At 42.4% G+C, this 14,188-nt stretch overlaps 1 protein-coding gene across 8 annotated transcripts in view; it reads left to right on the top strand.

Moving 5' to 3' along the window:
• Positions 1-14,188, top strand: part of SUSD1 (sushi domain containing 1) — a 92,987-nt gene that overhangs the window by 46,077 nt on the left and 32,722 nt on the right. For all 8 annotated transcript variants that reach the window (XR_005292898.2, XM_038401535.2, XM_043514394.1 and 5 more), the window contains 4 exons: positions 299-393; positions 602-788; positions 2,532-2,626; positions 4,491-4,680. Coding sequence is in view for 7 of the 8 variants with exons in the window: in XM_038401535.2 (XP_038257463.1) it covers positions 299-393; positions 602-788; positions 2,532-2,626; positions 4,491-4,680 (567 nt within the window). In the remaining variant the exon portion in view is untranslated. The remainder of the gene's footprint in view (positions 1-298; positions 394-601; positions 789-2,531; positions 2,627-4,490; positions 4,681-14,188) is intronic.

Here is a 14,188-nt window from a genome sequence, read left to right as displayed (position 1 = left end):
TGCCATTGACCTGCTGTGTGACCTTGTTACTTTGCTGCTTAGTGCCTCACTTTCCCCTCCGGCCCTTCATCTGTCTTGTCTGTTTGGATTGTCATCTTTTCAGTGCAGGAACGCCCTCGTATAGTGTGTTAGGACCATGCATAGCACAGAGGAGCTTTTAACTGCTACTGCAAATAATCAATTATAAACAACAAGAACATCAGTTTAGCTTTTAAATTCAATAAGAAGGAAATGTACCTTGGTGTAAGGACAGTGTTTTTTGAGAGCCTATGACTTTTTCTTTTCTTCTCTTCTGTAGAAGAGGAAGGATTCGGCAATGTTTCAGTATTTAATGATACCTGTTTGAAATGGAGGAGACATTCTGGAAGAATTGGGGTGAAGGAAACCTACCTCGTGAGTGAGACATGTAATTTTTATTAATAGCTGGAAAGAAAAGTAAGGTTTGGGCTGAAAGATTTAAGTTGAAATTTTAATAATCCTAAAAAAAAAAAATTGCTGTGAAAAACGTTAGTAATTTGACCTGATTTTTAAACAGCTGTGTGAAGCTCTGAGTTTTTCGGAAGATCTTATTAAAAGTTTGTTTGGTTTATTTCTGTGATAGTTTCACATACAGGAACAACAGGGATACTTGTTGAAGTCCTCCCATGAAATGATGATTAACTTCACCACAGAGGAAGAGAACCCAGAGGTGTGCCTGCCTCTGCACCTGGGTGTAAACTACACTCTGACTATCACTGAGGCATCTACCAAGCTTGTGTTACAAATCCCCATAATGCTCCCAGCAACTGGTAAGTGCTGTTCTCCTCAACATTGTCTCTTTGTTTCCTTGTACTCGTCCGTCTGTCGGTATCCATCAGATGTTTCTTGTCTTTTACTTTAGTTGTAAACTCTTTGGGGGCAGAGACTGTCTTTTGTTCTGTGTTTGTACAGCACTGATCACAATGGAGTCCTAGTCCTGGGGCTCCTAGGTGCCGTAATCATACAAATAAATTATAATAATAAGAGTAGCGGGTTAAGTTTCTAGTGCAGTGACTGTGTATAATAACAGGCTTACCAGGTTTGAATTCTGACTATTCCAGTGAGAGACATTTGAGGTTCGAAGAAGACACGTAGAGGAGCAAATCTATGAGGCAATCGGTCTTAAATAGTCACATTAAGGGAGTAAGCTCCTCTCTTATTGCTCCTTCTCAAAACCCATCAGAGTTACTGGAAGATGTGCAGGGGCATTAAGAGGATATCTGATTGTCTTGTCTAAATTAGGGATAAATACCATACGGTCTGTATTCTGGCAAAATGCCCATTGACAGCCATGAGAGATTTGCTTGACAAAGTACTGGAAGATTTTTTCTTTTTGATTAGCATTTTCTTTGGGGTATAAAACATCTTTTTACATGATATGCAAAATATCCTGTGAATTTACAGTGCTGTAGAAGTGTGACTGTTCATAACAACGCGTCACTAAGTATATAGCCTTGTGGGAAGAAAGATGAAAAGGATGCTTTAAAAAATAAACAAGAATGAATGAACCCAGACCGCAAGCACTGTTTCAAGTCTAGACATCATCCTATGAACCGTCCTAAAGTGATTTCGTAAAAGTTGTTTTCTTTAAGGTTTCAAAGGCCTCTTTTCCCTTTTTGCAAATGTTCGTTGCGAGTGCACCATTTCCTAATCCAGTTTTCCTTTTTTATTGCCATATAATTTGTGTTTACCGATGCCGTCCTCATATTGTAGAGGTGCTTCATACACCAATTTAAAGATCTATAAACCAATCAGTCTTGTGAGATCCAAAAATAGTCACTCTGCAGCTTGAGCTCAGAGAGCATCTCTCTGATGGATGTCAGTAGTTATAGATCAGACATGTTTGTTCTTGCTTTCGAGCTTCTAGAGGACAGTGTTGTTACATGTACACCCACACATTAGTGAAGTGCATTACCCTGAATATAGAAACACTTACTCATTCCAGCATAGTATGCAAATGGCATACATACTGCACTAGCCGGAGTGCTCAAGGCAGAACTAGACCACTTCCCAAAGCCTGTTCAGACTGGGTTGGCCACCAATATAAGAAGGATCAAGTGTGAATGGAGAATCCTAAAACAAGATACCATTTAGATGAGCATGGCGTAAATGCCTAGATAGAAGTAGTGTCTTCTTTTTGTGAAATGAATAGACTTTCATGTCGTCTTTCAGGACTTTCCAGCTAATGGAAGTGAAACTGTCATACACTAAAAACCAAAACCTAACTAGGTTTGTTTTTGTTTTCATTATTCATGGCATTCTGTGCCAGATTGGTACTCGGCAAAATAAGCTCTAGAGCTGTACTTGCTCCTTCACTTTGATCTCATATTCATAACTTCAGGAGTCTACAGAGTGGAATTAAAACATCCCTTCTATTTTTGCATGCCCTATTTTATTCCTTGTATGAGACACATCACAGAGCACATTAGAGAGGGTGAGATGAATGGTACTTAGAGCTTATTGTAAAGTTAACAGCAGAAATTTCCCTTCGGTGTTTATTTTTCTGCATGCAGAAGAGGAATTGCTCAGCAATGTGTCCATATTTAATGAAACCTGCGTGAAGTGGCAGAGAAAAGTTGCAAGAGCTGGGACAAAGGAAACATACACAGTAAGTGAGACACAATTTCTGTGTGTGCATGTGAGGAAGAATTTTGGAACTAATCTGGGCAGCTGAACAGTTTTGAAGATTTGTTTAGTGTTGAATAAAGGGTAAATTGTTTGCTCTTTCATTCTAGTAAGAACCATATAGCACTTTCAGTGAGGCTGGGTAAATGATTGAGGGGAAAAAATACATCCCCGTCATCAGGTTGGGTAAAGGGTTCACCAAACTTTGACTGAGGCCCTAATGCTTGAGCACACCTCTGTTCAAATATGAAAAGCTACCAGGAAATTAACAGCAGGTATAGTACTGTTAGATACTATAGTGTTGGGAGAGAGTTGTTTGTTATATATTTTGTGTTGCAGAAGTGCGTAGGGGACCCAGTCATAGACCAGAGCCCCATTGTGCTAGGAGCTGTACAAACATATGACAATAATTTTAATCATTTTAGTAAGTGGGAAAAAATTAAGGCTTTGATTCAGGAAATTGTCCATATTCAGCAGAGCACTTAGACACATGCTTAAGTCCCATTGAAGTCACTGAGAGGCAAAGTGGCTTGTCTAAGGTCACACAACAAATTTGTGGCAGAGCCAGGAACAGAAACCATGTCTTCTAACTCCCAGTCCACGACTCTGAGCACCAGATCATATTTCCTGCCTCACATGGATGTTGGGAACTTTTGTTTTGAGCAATAAAGGAATATACTAAAACCTCACATCCAGTTCAATAGATTAATCTAAAGAACTTGTTTTAGTGTGATTCATTATATTTATGTGACTTTTTGAAAAGGCCTGTCTTTAGCTCTAGGTACTTCTGTAAATATTTAAATATGCAAAAATAAGAATAAAATGTGAAATATAAAGGCATAGAAATGAATTGCCCAACCTGGATAATTTAAACTAATAATTCGATGCTGATGATTCCCACATTCAGGCAATGGTGATATCCCAGTGAAAAGCCCAGAGAAAAAGTTGACTTTTACAGCATGTTCAGGTGGTTAAAAATTCCCAGCTCTAGCAGACCAGACTGGGAATAAATCCCAAAATTGGGGACCATTCCTGGAAAATGACCTGCCACTATCCTCCTGTCTTATACACCACAAGAACCATTAGCTTGAGTGCATTTGTTGTTCACAACTGAGGTGGGGAAGAGGCAGTGTACAAAGTAGTCTGCCTGAAATCAGTTTTACAGGTCCAAACCAATTCCTTGAACCTGTACTGAACAGGTAATAGGCAGTGAGTGCAAACTAAAGACCACTGGGATAATGTGCTTCCTACATGTAACTGAGCAGTTCCATTTTGCACTAAATTCAGCTTCCAAAGAGCTTCATTTAGAGCACTTCTTAGTAGTTTAGTCTGGAGGTGACAAAGACATAGTTAAGTGTAACAGGGTCTGCAGTCTTGTCTACGTTGAGTCTCCATCATATCACCCTCATCCATGCCCTAATCTCAACAAACCTTGGCCATTCATTTCACTGCACCAGCCAGGTCAGATGAGATGGAAGCTTGCAGTTCACTGTTGTTCACCAACTGTTGATGCTTCTGTGGACCGCGGTGAAAAATATGCAAAAGTATAGGAAAATTAACAGCAGATATAGTAGCGTTAGCATTGGTGGAGAGTGGCTTATTCTGATTTGTATTATGGTAGTGCCTAGGACAAGTGCTAATTATTTTAATAATCGTTTCAGTAGGTGGGAACAAATTAAGGCTCTGAGTCAACCATCTCAGCTCAGCGAAGCTCTTCAGCACATATTTCTGTCCCATTAAAGCGGAGATAAATAGGCTGCTGTGACTTTAGTGAACCAGCATTCTAAATTTTGGAATTCCATTGCTAATTGAATCATCTAATTTTTTTAAAAAAAATCCCACAACAGTTTCGTATATTGGGACGAAGATGGTACCAGAAGGAATTCTCTCGTGAAATGATATTTAACTTCACAACAGGTGAAGAGACTCCAGAGGTGTGTTTAGAGCTGAACTCCGGTGTTAACTACATGGTGACTATTACTACAGCATCCTCTAAGGGGACCTCAGCCCTAATTACTATAGCAATTAAGACAGAAGGTAGGTATGATGTTTTGATACCTTTATAACTCATAGACGTAAGTCAGTGTGCGAGTCTCATTTCATTTTTTGGAGCCTAGGTGGATCAGAAAACATTTTCTCTTGCTTTCTCATACTTTGTACCTCTCAACCTCTTGAGGCCCAAACATGAGGTGCAAATGTTGGACAAAGGCTAAAATTAAAATGAAATGTGAATGGTCCAGGAAGCTTAAAATTAAATGAGATTAAATCCATGAACAAAAATCACACTCTTTACAACCTTGTGCTTCTGATGTAAGTAATTACTATTGATCATACATGGCACTTATAAAACGCTGTATAATCAGGGGCATCAAAACACTTGGAAAATAATGAAGAGATCTCCTTACTCCTTGCTCTGTGTTTTAATCACAGGATCATTCCTTTTCACCAAGAGACTGAAACAGGAAAGTTTAGCCTGTTGCATTAACACACCTAACTCTTGGAGATATATTTGGGGGGGAGAGGGGAACGGAGGGGGACAGTGCAAACTCAGAAGGTTTTAGTATTTATAGATTCATAGATACCAAGGTCAGAAGGGACCATTCTGATCATCTAGTCCGACCTCCTGCACAACGCAGGCCACAGAATCTCACCCACCCATTCCTACGAAAAACCTCACCTATGTCTGAGCTATTGAAGTCCTCAAATCGTGGTTTAAAGACTTCAAGGAGCAGAGAATCCTCCCTCAAGTGACCCGTGCCCCATGCTACACAGGAAGGCGAAAAACCTCCAGAGCCTCTTCCAATCTGCCCTGGAGGAAAATTCTTTCCCGACCCCAAATATGGCGATCAGCTAAACCCTGAGCATATGGGCAAGATTCACCAGCCAGATACTACAGAAAATTCTTTCCTGGGTAACTCAGATCCCATCCATCTAATATCCCATCTCAGGGGATTAGGCCTATTTACCCTGAATATTTAAAGATCAATTAATTACCAAAATCCCATTATCCCATCATACCATCTCATCCATAAACTTATCGAGTAGAATCTTAAAGCCAGATAGATCTTTTGCCCCCACTGCTTCCCTTGGAAGGCTATTCCAAAACTTCACTCCTCTGATGGTTAGAAACCTTCGTCTCATTTCAAGTCTAAACTTCCTGATGGCCAGTTTATACCCATTTGTTCTTGTGTCCACATTGATGCTGAGCTTAAATAATTCCTCTCACTCTCCTGTATTTATCCCTTTGATATATTTATAGAGAGCAATCGTATCTCCCCTCAACCTTCTTTTAGTTAGGCTAAACAAGCCAAACTCCTTAAGTCTCCTTTCATAAGACAAGTTTTCCATTCCTCGGATCATCCTAGTAGCCCTTCTCTGTACCTGCTCCAGTTTGAATTCATCCTTTTTAAACATGGGAGACCTGAACTGCACACAGTATTCCAGGTGAGGTCTCACCAGTGCCTTGTATAATGGTACTAAAACCTCCTTATCCCTACTGGAAATGCCTCTCCTGATGCATCCCAAAACCGCATTAGCTTTTTTCACAGCCATATCACATTGGCAGCTCATAGTCATCCTATGATCAACCAATACTCCAAGGTCCTTCTCCTCTTCTGTTACTTCTAATTGATGCGTCCCCAACTTATAACTAAAATTCTTGTTATTAATCCCTAAATGCATAACCTTACACTTCTCACTATTAAATTTCATCCTAATACTATTACTCCAGTTTACAAGGTCATCCAGATCCTCCTGTATAATATCCCGATCCTTCTCTAAATTGGCAATACCTCCCAGCTTTGTATCATCTGCAAACTTTATTAGCACACTTCCACTTTTTGTGCCAAGGTCAGTAATAAAAAGATTAAATAAGATTGGTCCCAAAACTGATGCCTGAGGAACTCCACTGGTAACCTCCCTCCAGCCTGACAGTTCGCCTTTCAGTGGGACCCGTTGTAGTCTCCCCTTTAACCAATTCCTTATCCACCTTTTGATGTTCATATTGATCCCCATCTTTTCCAATTTAACTAATAATTCCCCATGTGGCACGGTATCAAACGCCTGACTGAAATCTAGGTAAATTAGATCCACTGCATTTCCTTTATCTAAAAAATCTGTTACTTTCTCAAAGAAGGAGATCAGGTTGGTTTGGCACGATCTACCTTTTGTAAAACCATGTTGTATTTTGTCCCATTTACCATTGACTTCAATGTCCTTAACTAATTTCTCCTTCAGAATTTTTTCCAGGACCTTGCATACTACAGATGTCAAACTAACTGGCCTGTAGTTACCCGGATCACTTTTTTTTCCTTTCTTAAAAATAGGAACTATATTAGCAGTTCTCCAATCATTCGGTACTACTCCTGAGTTTACAGATTCATTAAAAATTCTTGCTAATGGGCTTGCAATTTCAGGTGCCAATTCCTTTAATATTCTTGGATGAAGATTATCTGGGCCCCCCGATTTAGTCCCATTAAGCTGTTTCAGTTTCGCTTCTATCTCAGATATGGTAATATCTACCTCCATATCCTCATTCCCATTTGTCATGCTACCATTATCCCTAAGATCCTCTTTAGCCTTATTAAAGACTGAGGCAAAGTATTTGTTTAGATATTGGGCCATGCCTAGATTATCTTTAACCTCCACTCCATCCTCAGTGTTTAGCGGCCTCACTTCTTTCTTAGTTTTCTTCTTATTTATATGTCTATAGAACCTTTTACTATTGGTTTTAATTCCCTTTGCAAGGTCCAACTCTGTTCGACTTTTAGCCTGTCTCACTTTATCCCTACGTGTTCTGACCTCAATTAGGTAGCTTTCCTTGCTGATCCCTCCCATCTTCCACTCACTGTATGCTTTCTGCTTCTTCTTAATCACCTCTCTAAGATGCTTGCTCATCCAGCTTGGTCTACAACTCTTGCCTATGAATTTTTTCCCCTTTCTAGGGATACAGGCTTCCGATAGCTTCTGCAGCTTTGATTTAAAGTAATCCCAGGCCTCCTCTACCTTTAGATCCATAAATTCTTCAGTCCAATCCACTTCCCTAACTAATTCCCTTAATTTTTGAAAGTCAGCCCTTTTGAAATCAAAAACTCTAGTTGCAGATTTATTTTTGTTAATCATTCTGTTCAGTTTGAACTGAATTAGCTCATGATCACTTGAACCAAGATTATCCCCTATAACCATTTCTTCTATAAGGTCTTCGCTACTCACCAAAATTAAATCTAAAATGGCATCCTCTTTAGTCGGTTCAGCAACTACTTGATGAAGGACTCCATCAGCTATCGCATCTAGGAAAATCTGAGCCCTATTATTATTACTAGCACTGGTCCTCCAGTCTATATCTGGGAAGTTAAAGTCTCCCATGATCTCGCAGTTTCCATTAGTATTTACTTTATTAAAAACATTAAAAAGGGCTCTGTTCATATCCAAATTATTTGTAAGCTTCCAAGACGTTCTGCAGATGGTGGGGCTTGTCTATATGATGCAATAATCCACACCAGAGGAGAGTAAATTCTAGCACACACAATGTGCTGTACACTAACTGGCCCATGTGGACCCTGCTGGTGTGCACTAAGAGTTCCCTACAGACAAAATCAGTGCACACTCAGGAACTTTTTAGTGTGCACAAACACACAGGCCAGTTAGTGCAGAACATGCTAGAGCATACAACAATTTATACCTCTCTGGTGTGGACTAATGCACAACATAGACAAGCTCATAAAGAAACATACCTTGTGCCCCCACTTGATCTTTAGAAAAGAGAAAATAAGGTGGAAAGATTGAAACCTGCCAACTGGCCATGCCTACGCAGCAAAAGGCCTTGTCTACACAGCAATAAAAACTCCATGGCTAGCCTGCGTCAGCTGATTTAGGGTTGTGAGGATGGAGGGTCCCAAAGCTTAGGGTCCATCCCAAGCCCCAATATCCACACAGCAATTTTTAGACCCACTGCCTGAGGTCATGAGCCTGAGTCAGCTGACCTGGGCCAGCTGCAGCCGTGCCATGGGTCTTTTATCCTTGTGTAGATGTACCAACATTTTCTGGCCATGACCTTGTAGTTCAGAGCTTGGAACTTGTTTGCCATGTCAGCCTCCATCATATGACTATACCAATCAGAGTGCAAAAAAAAAAAAAAGAAGTCAGGGTAAAATGTTGAACGTTTTTTGTTATTTTAAACGGAATTTCACATCTTACTCTCTCCCCATCAGCAGTCCTTTTGAAGCTGCTCTGGAGAGAGCTGAAGCCTTTTAAAAATAACTGTTTGAACATCATGTTTTGTCTTGCGGTTGGAGACCGATGTCTGTGAGGACAGACTTGAGTGTTAGTGTTTAAATTGGTGAAAAAGGTCTTAATTTCATTAATGAAATAAAATAATCCCCAAAGGAAAGATGTACAAGGCATCTGTCTTGAAGGGGAAGTGGGGGAATCATGGAATCTAGAAATGTTGGGCTGGAAGAGACCATGAGAGGTGATCAGATCCAGCCCACTGCACTGAGGCAGGACCAAGTAAACCTAAACCGTCCCCTAACAGGTGTTTGTCCAACTTGTTCCTAAAAACCTCCAATGATGGGGATTCCACAGCCTCCCTCGTTAACCTACCCAGTGCTTAACCACCCTTATAGTTAGGTTAGATATCAGGAAAAACTTTTTAAGTCTCCCTTGCTGAAGAATAAGCCCACTACTTCTTGCCCTACATTCAGTGGTCATGGAGAACAATTGATCACAGCTCTCTTTCGAACAGCCCTTAACATATTGGAAGACTATTATCAGGGCCCTCACCCCCACTCTTGTTTTTGGAGAGATACTTTAATGCAGTTACTGGCCTCCCCTGAATTTCTGTGCTCACAATAATGAATATTCCCAGTCACATATAGGATCTCCTGATCAGGCCTTCACTCCCAACAGGCTGCTAAGCAAAGCTGTAGACCATCTCACCCTGAGGGAATGGGGATTCCTATAGGCTGACCCCTATCAGCATGGGGACGGTGGATTGGTGCCAAGTCTATGAGACGGGGTCACACCCACAAGATCCCAGCCTTGCTTCTCCAACTGATTAAAAACCTTTTTAGCGGCATGGGAAGGAAGTACTTCATCCTGTAGTCAGGATCAACCACCACAGATACCACTAACTTTGTGCTTAACTTTGTGCTTTGTGCTTAGCATCCACCCAGTAGATCCCAGCCCAGTCAATAGGTCCAAGAGGTGCAAACCTTTGGGATGCAACAAGCCAAGAAACCCATGTGTGATGGCCCTGAACTTTATCCTCACTGTTGGCCAGATGAGCCTGAAGGCAGGAATAAATGCCTGAATTCAGACCAGTTGTCTTTCACCAGATCAGTCCAGCTGCAGTGTCTGATCAGATTGCAATCTTCACAATGTTTACATCGAAATGCACCGTAATGACTGTGAAGCCTGTGAGCAAGGAACATGAGATGATCATCTTTCATGCCTAGATCAGTTGAGTCATGTCTTGTTCCATGGTAGTTGGAATTGAAAACCATGGGTTTTTCCAACTGCATATTTGTATGCACAATGTTATGGTGCCGGAACCATATAGCCAGATATAAGGGTACAGATGACACTGAAATACCTGTGAACCATATTGTTGGGGAAGAACAAGAGAGATGAAGGCAGACCCAAGAGCATTTAAAGCAAAACTCAATAAGGAGGGGACACAAGCTTGCATTGGGCATTGGAGCACGGATTTCCTTTCAAGCCTAACATGGATATGAAAGTAAGCAAGCTGCCATCTTCCCAAGGCCTGAAGCTTGCTATCGAGGAGTCTAGTAAGAGTAGAAGACTTAGCTCGCCAATATGAAAATATTTAATCCTGAAGTGCACGGTAAAGCCAGGTGCTGGTATTGAGTGACTCGAGTTGTGTCCACATGGAGAGGCAAGAGACCCTTCACTTGAGGGGAACTGTGAGTGGTAATCTTTGAAAGTAATAATTGGACAGGATGTATTACCTGACACCTTATGCCAGGGGATCCCAGAATGTGCTGATGTGTTTTTGAAAAACAGAGGTGCAAATGGAAACCATTAGGCAGGGGCTGAGGTCTTTCAAGGGCAACAAGCAAGTGGGGAGTTGGCCCAGTGGACAGTTATCTAATTCTGCAGGATGCAAAGGAATCCATGCAGCCAAGAAGTTCCTTGGTGGCAGAGTTTATTACCCTGTTACCTTGTAAAGGGCAGCTATGATACTGGCTAGTGAGTGAAAAGCAGAGGGTGATGTTCATTCCTGAGTGCTGGGTGTACATACCCTTAATTGGCTTTTTGACCATGAAACCTTTATCATGGTGTAGGGGGAGCTGTTCCATGGTTAATGGTATGGATGATAGTCTAGCCCTCTAAAAGACCGTCCTTTTATTCTCCTGGGTATTTCCTCCCCTCCAGTCTCAAGGGGAAAAATAATTAAATGGACACTGGAATGGGAAAAATATTCCAGAAAAATAATACATTGAATGAAGCCCTGTGCAATCCAGAGCACAAGCCATCCCTTGAGTGATCCAGACAATGATGAAATATGTGCTGAAATCTAGTACAACTGGACATCTGGGAAGAGTTAGCCCTGAAATGCCAAGGTGAAAGTTCTGTTGTATAGGTACAAAAATGAGTTCCCAAAAGTCAAGGCTGCCCCAGTATAAATGTGGTGGTGTGAGCGCATGAACTCAGCTATGGGGACGCATCCCCCAGCGGAAAGCCTAATCATAAAACATTAGCCTGCCCAAAAATCTGAAAGTTTCAAAGGCTACATGTGAAACTGAGTATGGCCATATCCTAATACCATACAGGCTCAAAGGAGAAGCCAAGCATTTCAAATCTCTTGGGATACAGTGGGGGCAGGCAGAAAGCTGCCTTGCTGTCACTTTTAGGTGAGCGGCAGAACCATCTCAAAACATTCAGGATCAGTTAGATAATAGTTTTATAGCGCCTTCCATCTGAGGATCTCAAAGTGCTTTGCAGTCATTAACCAACTAATACAATGCCTGCAAGGTGAGCAGCATTATTTTCATTTTCAGAGGGGGAAAATGAGGCACTGAGCAAATAAATTATTCAAGTCAATGGCAAAGCTGGGAATAGAGAATCCATGTCTACTCAGTCCTTTGTCCTTTCTCTCCTGATTATCTGTTTGAGTCTGAGAGGTACTGTATAACCTGACCTTCCCCCTGGGGCTTTTAGTGTGATGGTTTCTAGTAGGGAGGTTGGTTTGGAAAAGGAGAGAACTGACAAAATGAACAGTGACTAATTCCTACTGGATTTTAGCTTTTTAGCATCATGGTTTTGAGGTATGTGGCCTGCAAGTAACTCCTACAACTTTTGTAAGACCTAAAATCACCTAGAAAGCCCACATATGTATACTTGTCTTCTGGTTGTGTTAAATCCGTTAGCATTTCCAAGAGAACTAGAAGAATTAATTATTTATAAAATTAGTCAGAATAGGACCCCTTCCCCTTGAAACTATCAGATACGGCATGGGTGGCCAGCCTGAGCCTGAGAAGGAGCCAGAATTTACCAATGTATATTGCCAAAGAGCCACAGTAACACGTCAGCAGCCCCCCCATCAGCTCCCCACCCCCACCGCCTCCCAGCCACCAGCAGCCCCGCCAATCAGCGCCTCCCCCTCCCTCCCCACACCTCCCAATCAGCTGTTTTGTGGCGTGCAGGAGGCTCTGTGGGGGGAAGGGGGGAGGGTACTGCAGGCTCAGGTACCTCAGAGGGCTGGGGGGGGAAGAGGTGGAGTGGAGGCAAGGCCCGTGGCAGAGCCAGGGGTTGAGCAGTGAGCACCCCCCAGCACACTGGAAAGTTGGCGCCCGTAGCTCCAGGCCCGGAGTCGGTGCCTATACAAGGAGCCGCATATAAACTTCTGAAGAGCCGCACATGGCTCCGGAGCCACAGGTTGGCCACCCCTGAGATATAGCATCCTACGAGTAATACTGAACTCAGAAAAGACACCCTTTTTTCCTGAGAGCACGTTCTCTTGTGCTCTCACCTGCCCTTGATGGACTCAGGAGTGTACTTATAGCTGTGGCAAGTGCCAGTGCCTTTCTGAAAGACTCAGCAAACCTGCTTCTCCTCAGGTTTGGGCTCTGATTTAGGCAGGACTGGTCCAGGGAGACCAACTGGCATAATTTCAATCTGTGACTGAGAGCTCGTTGGTTTCCATGCCCTGCACTGATTATCTGCCTGCTTGTGGAAGTGCTCTTTGCTGTTCAACCATATGCAGTCCTGTAGTGAGATGAGCATTGCTGATAATATCCTTATATTTAATGAGGGATGAGCTGTTCTCTGGAAGCCGTTCGTCAGTCTTGGGGTGGAGGGAGAGTGGTGTTCTAAAGCCAGATAACCAATCTGTGATGCTTTGGCCTCATTAAACATTTAGCTTGTCTGCTGCCCTATTTCTAGGGAGGTTACACTCAGCCGTCTTTAGCAGCCAGGTGAAGGGAAAAGCCTCATGTATTTTCCCTCCTGCACGTTTTCTCAGGTCTGGGACAGGTGGTTATGCAATGGCTTCTCTCTATCAGCAGTTGGGGACACTGGAATTAATTGTTCTTTGTCCCATTCAGCTAACCTGAGTGGTGAAAGATGTAACAGAAGCTTCTGAGGGTGTAGCTGGAATGGCCAAAAATACCTTGTGTGGTACCTGAACATCAATGAATTTGTGTACACCCACACATTGTTGCCATATTTTTAAGATGCCTGGCATAAGTAATCAAAAGGGAGGTACAATAGGACCTCAGAGTTATGAACTGACCAGTCAACCACACATCTCATTTGGAACCGCAAGTTCGCAATCAGGCAGCAGCAGAAGGGGGAAAAAAAACAAATGCAGTACAGTACTGTGTTAATCGTAGACTACCAAAAAAATAAAAGGAACGTTTTAAATTTTTTTTTGACAAGGTAAGGAAACTGGTTCTGTGCTTGTTTCATTTATATTAAAATGGTTAAAAGCAGCTATTTTCTTCTGCATAATGTGACAAAGTTCCTTCTCTCCCTTGGTGGGTCTTGCGCTTATTGGCGGATTTGCTCACCTTGGAGATTCATGGCAGCCCTCAGTTTGGCCGTTTTCGTGAATCCACAGTCCAGGTCAACTCCTCCTGTGTCTGATCAGGAGTTGGGAGGATTTGGGGGGAACCTGGGCCCGCCCTCTACTCCGGGTTCCAGCCCAGGGCCCTGTGGAATGCAGCTGTCTAGAGAGCCTCCTGGAACAGCTGTGTGACAGCTACAACTCCCTGGGCTACTTACCCATGGCCTCCTCCCAACACCTTCTTTATCCTCACCACAGGACCTTCCTCCTGGTGTCTGATAATGCTTGTACTCCTCAGTCCTCCAGCAGTACGCCTTCTCACTCTCAACTCCTAGTGCCTCTTGCTCCCAGCTCCTCACACGCGCACCTCAAACTGAAGTGAGCTCCTTTTTAAACCCAGGTGCCCTGATTAGCCTGCCTTAATTGATTCTTGATTGGCTGCAGGTATTCTAATCAGCCTGTCTGTCTTAACTGTTTCCAGAAAGTTCCTGATTGTTCTGGAACCTTCCCTGTTACCTT

Source organism: Dermochelys coriacea, chromosome 5, assembly GCF_009764565.3.
Source record: "Dermochelys coriacea isolate rDerCor1 chromosome 5, rDerCor1.pri.v4, whole genome shotgun sequence".
Taxonomy (NCBI): domain Eukaryota; kingdom Metazoa; phylum Chordata; order Testudines; family Dermochelyidae; genus Dermochelys; species Dermochelys coriacea.
Note: the sequence above shows the minus strand (reverse complement) of the source record. Positions and strands in the feature narration are given on the sequence as shown.